At 33.2% G+C, this 9,628-nt stretch overlaps 1 protein-coding gene across 1 annotated transcript; it reads right to left on the bottom strand.

The window, feature by feature from the left end:
* Nucleotides 1–233: 233 nt before the first annotated feature.
* Nucleotides 234–983, bottom strand: LOC141608536 (uncharacterized). Its single transcript, XM_074427879.1, has one exon. It carries the CDS (start codon nucleotides 981–983, stop codon nucleotides 234–236), a length of 750 nt encoding a protein of 249 aa, XP_074283980.1.
* Nucleotides 984–9,628: the final 8,645 nt, after the last annotated feature.

Here is a 9,628-nt window from a genome sequence, read left to right on the forward strand (position 1 = left end):
GATGTGGTTGCTAGCTGGAGTCCGGGCAGGGATGAGTCGCCACGAGATTTAATAATTGTAGCTAGTAGACCTTGAGTTGCATCTTTTGTATCATTAGTTGAATAGATGACTTGTAAAGTAATTTAATCGTTCTTTTATCGACACTTGGTTATTACTATCCTCGGGCTACCGATATGGTAGCGCCTTTATATGCTAAGGAAGGCCTAGTTAAGGCTCCTCTGTATATGGGGGTGTTACACCTTCGCACTTGCACCGAGGACATTCATCACATCCAAACCCCCACGCTCAAAACCCCTCCGAATCGCTTCCTCACAACCATCTTCCCCCACCCATACTTGCTCAAATCGAAACTTGTGCATACCTTCCCTCTTCACTTCCCTTCTATCAAACACAAGCTTAATTGGCGAGTGATCAGACCATTCCCGCTCCATATGGATCAAATAAGAATACGGGAAGCTCTCAAGCCACTCAGTAGTTCCCATAGTCCTATCAATCCTACTCTGCCTGTTCGTGTCCCCCGCTTGCCCATTATCCCATGTGAACGCATAGCCCTCAAACTGCACATCCACTAACCCACAATCATCCATAGCATCTCGGAAGTTGTTCATTTGCCACTGAGCTCGGCTACCTCCCTTCATTTCGTTTGCAGATAAGATCTCATTGAAATCTCCCACACACACCCAAGGCAAGTTAGATTGCCTCCCCGAAATGTGAAGTAGCTGCCAAGACAGGTGGCGATCCGTCACCGCCGGCCACCCATAAAAACCTGTCACTCTCCAGTCACCCTCATCATCTCTAACAACAAAATCCATGTAATGTACCGAAGCCGACAAAATCTCACATCGTACTCCTTTTTTGCACCAGAAAGCAAGACCACCAGACCTACCCACACTATCCACCTCCATTCCATCATACCCGTCAAATTTCGCCCGGACAGTCTGCATCTCACGACCACTTAGCTTCGTCTCGCAAAGAAACACCATGGTCGGGGCCTCCCGTCGTAGTAAATGACGGAGCACATCGACAGTATCGGGGTGGCCCAATCCCCGACAGTTGAGACTCAAAAGACTCATTGGGCCCGGCGGGGTTGAGCTCCCTCAACCACCAGTGACACCCCCGTCTTTGTTGTGTTTCGACTTCTTCACATATCCACCCATATCTTCACCTTCCCTGGATCTCTTCCCCCCAACTTCAAGACCCACCTCCTCCAGGCTCGATCCCATACTAACCCTCGGTATCCGCTCCCACTTAGCTCCCTTAGTTCCCTTCCCCCCCGCATGGATCACACCAGCCTCGTGCCCCTCTTTTCGACCATTACAGTCTCCCTCCCCTTCATCCGTATCCATATACACACTTCTCCTCTCCCTCTGTTTTGTCACTTCTCCCCTATATTTTCGCACCCCCTCAGCACACCCAACCTGATTCACCTCTATCACACACCCCTCCTTCTGTCTCTTATTGAGATTAAGGGACATATTCCCCTCCTCACCCAAAATCTGTCCCCCATTCCTGCCATCCCCCTCCCTTCATCAACTGCTCGGTCCCCCCTTCGGCGTCTATACGCTTACCATCCGCCATTTTCTTGCTTTTGAAGCCAACAGCAATATTCTGAAGCTTTTCTATCATTTTTGGAATCTCTGACTCCTCATCTTTTCATCCTTCATTATCAAAGTCTGGCTGTAAACATCGCATAGCCTTCCCCGTCCATTCTTTAACTGTCTTGGTGATCTTCCAAAGAGAGGCACGAAGCCACTCCCCAAATCAAAGCTCATCTTCTTCATAAGGGCCGTCATCACAATCTTTTTCACCATGGCTAAGTGTCCCACATCCATAGCAATATGTTGGTAGTCTCTCATACTTTATACTCTTTCCTATTCGGGGTTTTCTTCCCCTTTGATGTGGGCACAAGATTTTAGGAGATGATTAAAGAATGAATAAAGGAAGATGGTGGGGTTTGTGAATTGGAGAGAGGAATGAATAATTAAGAATTAAATAAGGAATTGTGAGTTAGATGGGGTTTGGTGATAGGAGAGAGGGATGAATAAAATAAGAGTAAAAGTTAGGTGGGGTTTGGTGATAGGAGAGAGGGATGAATAAAATAAGAGTAAAAATTTCCAAAATAAGAAAGGGGAAGAAAACTTGAATAATCCGTTTAAGGAAATATGGAAGAAAATAGTGAATAGGAGGGAGTATCAAACTTCACCATCTGCCCAGTTTGCATCTTGATCGGAACAAAAGCATGAAGTGGGTTACGAACGTCATGAAGAACTCGGAGTCGAATTGCCCTATCCATTTCCGGGTTTGGCCTTAATTCCATAGTAATAAACTGCCCTAGCATCGACCCTATTTTCCTCGCATTTGTTTCATTTTTCCTACCCGAAATAGGTAGGTCATACACTCTCGCCCACATTGGCAATTGATGTAAAACAGTATCAGTAATCTTACCCGCGACATTCGGTTCGTCGAAACACCATACGAATTTGTCAAAATGCCATGGTTGGTTCGCTATCACCTTCTCCTTATCCCGCATTGCACCAAATCGAAAGACAAAAGTCTTTTCCTTTGCATCAATCACGTTACCAATGATCGGTTTCGAAGGATTCCATAGTCTTATCATCGTCTCTATGGCCGCCTTCGCATTAATCACTTTCTGTGCCCAGATTTTCCCGACTAGCATCAACTGACCTTTCGCCTCCTCCTCCTCTGAGCCCTCGTCCCACACAAATTCATTCCCAGTGCCGCTATCATCACCGCCCATAATTCCCTTCCCCTTGCTCGAAGTAGAAGCCATCGGATCAAACCCTATCTGCAACCTGCACAACACAAACGAAAACAAAGATAAAAGAAGCCAGATTCCCACGCAAAAAACGTGAGAAGAGCCTCGAAGTGGAGGAGAACCTCAAGACCTAACCCTAGACTCAGACAGAAACCCTAGGAGAAAACCCTAGAAAAACATTGACTTGATACTTGTCATTTTGTTTTAGTTGGGATTTTACTTCTAACTCCAGATAACATATATAGGAGTATTACGGTCTTACCCCTAAGAGTTTGGCAGGAAATTGAAAACTAATTTTTATTTTCCATATTTTATATTATTTATATTAGGGTGGCGCTGAGATTTAGTACCACCCGGTGGCGCTATATCGCCATCCAAAAATTAATTACCCATCACGGACGAACTTTACTAAAAAAAAAGGGCTATACTTTTACCATGCATTTTTTGTATTTTTCATCGTCTGAGCATCTTTTCGACGTTCTTTGTGTTTGGTCTTGTAAAACCCGACTAAAGGATAATGATAATTATCGCAAGATAATTCTGAACATCCCCTATTTACTAAATGAATAGGCAACCTCACAAATTTTCCCTCCAAAAAGCATCTTTCTAAATAAGGTAACTAATAACACTTATGTATACATTAACTAAGGTAACTAATAATCATAATAATTTATTTCATTAACATATTATCTTTTCATTAAAATTAATCTTTTCATCAAATTATATTTTTTTGACTAAACTCTAATCTATAATCTTTTAATTAAAATATTTTAATAAAAAAATTGTATCAAACTATGATTTATTAAATATTTTACTGATTCTATTATTTGAAAATGATTTGACTCATATACTATGTATGAAACAAAATTAAACCGTTTTAATTACTTTCGAGACAAAAAAAAAAGAGAAAATTTATAAATTGGAATCCTTAACTTTGCATTATAAAAAAAACTATTATTTACAAAAATACATTTCAACATGCTACTCAATTCTTTTAATTAATTTTCAGTTTCAACTTTTTATTTCTCAACACAAAATGCAATGATGAGAAAAATGAACAACTAATGAGATACCACTATCATATATCTAATTTAGTAAAAAAAAAATAAAAAAATTATAAGCCATGTATTTAATGCATGGGGTCTAACCTAATTAAGTAATATAAAAATAAAAATTCTATAAATACCGCGCATTTATTGCGCGGGATCTAAACTAGTTTGATACTAATTAGCCAAAATCTCATACAACTACAATAGTATGAAATAATGGTAAATATTTACTTGAAAGTTAAAAATGGCCAGCTATTTAATGGATGATACAATTAATTTAAAAGATCTTTATTAGTTTTGTTTATATAGAGCATTGATGGTTTAACAAATAACAATATTCATAGGCGTAATTTTAGGAATTGATTTAATTTTTATAAACTAGCTTTTGTACCCGTGAAAATTACGGGAGCGTTTGAGATTAACTCTGTAAGCACACGCGTAACGTAACCTCATTTGTTTGGTACATACTGATATCTTTATTGCCTTGTGCTAAATACACTGGTATGCAAAAATATTGCACATAAATTGTTGTTCATGTATTTTGGCGAGAAGTAAACAACAGATTTATTTTCAATTTCACGGTATTATAATATTAGACGGGCAAGTAGATGTAATAGAGTACCAATATAACGTAGAACTATTCGTTTCATATTAATAATTTTGATATAAAATTAACCATGTCAAATGAATATTCGATACATGTGTAGCTTTTTTTCATCATTGACCAATGTTTTCTATATAATTCGTAATAAAGTTTGAAACTGTGTGGTTGTATAAACAATTATAGTGTCACTTTTTAAGACTGTCATTATATAAAGTTGATAATATTACGATTAATATTTATATTAACTGACATAATGGCATTTATGTATCTAGTACATTTTTCATTTGTATACTCGTTTCTTTAAAAAAAACAATAAACTTAATTTCCTAAAACCTAATTTGATTATAGAAAATGTATTTGATTTGTTTATTAGAAACTAATGATCAAATTAGTATTTTTCTTCTCCGTTTTTCAGTATTCAATTCTATTTCGTTTTATTTAAGGATTGAGGTTTTTAAGGTTTTATTTGATTTACGGTGGTTGTGTGGAAGTCAGCCGTAAAAGAAGTGTCGGTGAGAAGGTTGTAGTGACGGTAACAACTGGTTAATGGGATAAAGAGCTCGTGTTTAACATGTTTCTAGAAGAGGCATAACGGGTTGATGGTGGCTTGGAAGGGATTGATAGGTTGGTGGTAGGGTAATGACGTTTTTGTTTATTTTTCAAAAAAAAAAAAAAATCTCTGTAGTGCACAATTTGTTTAATTATCTCTATTTCATTATGTATTTTCTCTTCATGCGGTATTTTTTTTTATCGATAATGTATCTTTGTTGTTTTTTGTTCTCAATTGTTGTAGACTTGTAGCACGTGCTTTTTTTTTCTTTAATTTGCTTTGTTCTCATCGCGAATTGTTGCATATGAAAACTTTAGAAGAGTAACATGGGGTATTTAATATTATTCTTATAGTACAATATTTTAATTTTCTTACGCTATTATAATATTTGAGTACGTTATAGGAAAAATTATGTTAAAACATTAATTTTTAACATCTCCTTATGTATCCAATTTATTAAAAATAAGGAGGTATATAACAAAAGAGGGTAGCATTTACAAACAACGTAAAATATAGAGTAATGTAATATGATTTTTATTTGTCGTATAACAGATTTTGAAATTAAAACCAAAAAATTTTAATTTATGTTTGATGTTGTATAATCTACTTTGAAATTAAAACTCAAATTTCAATTATTATAATCTAATTTTTGTTTAATGCTACAAATATACTCCCTCCATTCAATTCTACAAGGCCATTATGCTTTATCACGTTTGTCAACGCGGCTTTTACTCGGCAAATATCTTTAGTTACGTATTTGCAAAAATTATAAAAGTTAGATATTTTTAATGTACTCTTAAAGACGAATCAAATAAGATCTCACATGAATATATTTTCACTTATGTATCGAGAGAAAATTGAAGTTTAATGTCCGCTTGTGAATAGTGGAGTAATCAACTTTTTATTTTTCTTTTTATTTTTAAATAATAAATGGTGATGATGTGGATTATTATGCTAGATAAAATGTTGTGTCAATTAGGTAAGTGTTAAGTTTGTGTTTTAATTATTATATATAGATTTTATATTAATGATGCGAGGTGGAAGCTATCATAACATAATTATATAATTATCTTTATCTTCTGCGTTATTCTTGGAAAAAATAATTATCTTTATCTTCTACGTTTTTCTTGGAAAAAAGTTGAATTGACTAATTAAATGATGCAATTTTGTTAATTTGTGTAAAGTAGTGGAATAACATAGGTGTCAAATAAAAATAAAAATCTTTTTGTGAATTATTTCGAGTCAATCACGTAAAAAAAGATATTTTTTAATTAGTTTTTGAGTAACTTTCGTTGTATCTTTGAAAATATTTTTATTATTATTTTCCTAAATTTGCGTTATCAGTTTCTTTTTTAGGTCAATCATAATAATTTGAAATGTGCATTCAAATATGGCAATAATAACCTTATGCTCACATTAATCTTAAAATATGAATGTAATTGAGTAAAAGATGTTTACTAACCTTAATTAGAAAAAGGTGATATTTTAGTTACGATAACATATTTTTGAAAATAACCGGTGGATTTTGATTCAGTTGCTTTTTTTTAAGCTAACCAACTACAACATGCCTCATACCAATTAAAAAATATTCTAATTAATACTTTTTTTAATTTACGTCTCAAAATCCAGCAAGTTCTCTCCTAAAATTGCGCCCAAATCAACTTAAAATTAGCAACTTTCCTTCTAAACTTTTTATATACCGTTTTTTTTTTTAAAATTACATTCTAATAAAAATAATCATGTTTGATATTCTCATTAGAAAATTTTGAAAATACTACTCCCTTATATTCTACATAAACTTCCCTCTTTTCTTTTTCATCTATTCACAATAACTTCCCTATTTCCTTATTTGGTAAAGTTTTATACTTATTTTAATCACCTTACCCCACAATAATACCCCACCTCAACCCACCACAATACTTATTTTAATCAACTTACCCACAACAATACTTATTTTAATCACTTCACCCACAATAATACTCCACAATACCTTCCATCTCTCCAATTACCAAACTCCACTACAATACTTTACCTTATTTTAATCTCTCTCCTTAATTCTAGTGCCCCCCATGAATAGGGAGGTTTATCTAGAATAGGAGGGAGTATTAAAAATTGCTAATAAATCCCGAATTTGAAGGACGAATTTTTTTGTAATTTAATTCGAAATCGTTTTGTATTGAATTGTTTACGTGATATATTGCACCATTTTTATTTTTATTTTGGCTTTTTTAATTAGAGAGTATGATACGTGGCGTTTGAATGCGTTGTGACACGTGGCGTATCAAGGGGTAGTCGGTTGTTGCTTTAATATAATATATGATATGATATGATATGATATGATATGATATATGATGATAAGATATATGATTGAATCGTTTTGTAATTGAATTGTTACGTGATTGCACCTTTTTTTTATGTTTTTTTAATTAGAGAGTATGACACGTGACAATTGAATGTGTTGTGACATATGGCGTATGAAGGGGTAGCCGGTTGTTGCTTTAATATAATATATGATATGATTGAAGTAGCAATTGCCCATAATCAGAATTTGGACTTGATGTTGAACTAGGTGCGAAAAAGATGGTATATTTCTTAGTACGTTATTTGTACCACATAAATTACATATAAATAATACTCACTCCCATCCACTCTTTTCTTCCCTATTTTCCAAAACGGATTATTCAGGTTTCTTCCCTTTTCCTTTTTCAGAAAGTTTTTATTAATATTATACTTCTACCTATCTCCACTCAACAAACCCCACTATATCATTTATTAATATTTAATTCTAATTATTCCTACATCTCTCCAATAACCAAACCCCACTCATCTCCTTTATTAATATTTAATCCTAATTATTCATACCTCTCTCCAATTTCCAAACCCCACTCATATCTTTATCAATATTATACTCTCCACCCTTAATCTCTGTGCCCACTCCAAAGGGGAAGAAAAGAGTGGATGGGAGGGAGTAGAATTGTCCCACATCGAAAAATTAACATAAGATGGGGTGATTTTATCTATATAATATAATAAAATAAAAACCAACTACATTTTCTTTCCCGTCTAAGCCTCCACCCCATATTACACGCAAGTCTCATTATAGAGCCTACCACTAATCACATGGCCCACTAGATATTATGCACTAATTTATTAATGCTGCCAATTAACCCTAATCAATCTGGAAATCGTCTTTTGTTTGCGGCATTTTTTTCACATGGTTCATCATAATTGGTATAATTTACTGCTTAATGAATCAGATTTAGTGATTTACCATGTGTCTACAGTTTATATTTATGGAAATAAAGAAGTAAATAGTAAGCTTTCTTCTATTTGAGTTTACGTCGTTTTCAAATCGTATTTTGACTATACTTTTTTTTATATGTATGCTAATCATATTTGTTGAAAATTTCAAAATTTATACTTCGTATACTTTGAAAGAGCTTTTGATTACAAGTATAAATATTTTGTTTCTAATAGTATTTCATATATTTTTCTACATACTTATGGTAAAAGTTTAAATAAAACACAAACCATGAATGTTTTTTTTTCCGCTTAAACACTCGCCCTAGACGTAATACTACTTTACAAAATCCCATTCGTCAACTAACCATTATTTGTTAACGGATCGGGTCAGGATACGAGTAAGACATAGGGTCGGATCTTACGGGATACGGTCGGATTAGGGGCCAATATGGATCAAAAAATAGGTTCCAAGTTCCAACGCCTTTTTTCTACCATTTTTTAAATTGAAAAAATATTTTAAAAAACATCTAAACATATTTAATATTAATGTTTTAATCATATTAAATTGATATATTAATTATAATGACATAATAATAGAAATTAAGTTATTTTAATAACTATTTTATTATTAAAGGTTACAAAAATTATATAATATTCGTTTTTTAGCTATGTTTGTAATTCAAAGTACAAAAACTAACTATTTTTTAATTATTATTTCAAATATAATATATAAATATTAATATTTTAATAAAATTCTCGATTAACGTGTCATTTCGGGTCGAATGGGTTAGTGTGTCGAGATTTTTCGGGTCTTGACCCTAAAAAAAGAGATTGAGCATATCGGGTTTTCGCGTCGGGTCAGAAAGATGTACTCACTATGATCCTCAAAATAATTTATACTAATTCAAACACAACAAATATTAAGAATGACAAGATCACTTGAATATATCCATTTATAATGATTGGAGAGAATGATTAACTTTAAGCATTTGATGCTATAGCAGTAATAATTGTTCTTCTTTATTTGTCTATATTACGATGTTGTTAACTTGATTTATATAAGATATTATACATCCAACTATACAATAACGTAAGTATAAAATTTTAAAACTTAATTTTATATATTATTTATATATGCCCGTGCAATTTTGCACGGGTCTAAACTAGTGATTATAAATAGAAGACATCATTGGAAGTTTGAAACTTAGGTATCAACCCAAAAACTTTTGAGTCTCTTAAGTGTTGTCTTAAAGAGCTCTTAAGAGTTTGTATCATTCTCTCTACAATATGATATAATTTCCTATATTATATTCAAGTGACAATGTTTATAATTTTTATTTATATAAAAACTTATACATTTCATTTGGTAAAAAGGTATCGTAAAAGAAAATTATGAAAAGTATATA

The sequence above is a fragment of the Silene latifolia genome, chromosome 10 (assembly GCF_048544455.1).
Source record: "Silene latifolia isolate original U9 population chromosome 10, ASM4854445v1, whole genome shotgun sequence".
Taxonomy (NCBI): domain Eukaryota; kingdom Viridiplantae; phylum Streptophyta; class Magnoliopsida; order Caryophyllales; family Caryophyllaceae; genus Silene; species Silene latifolia.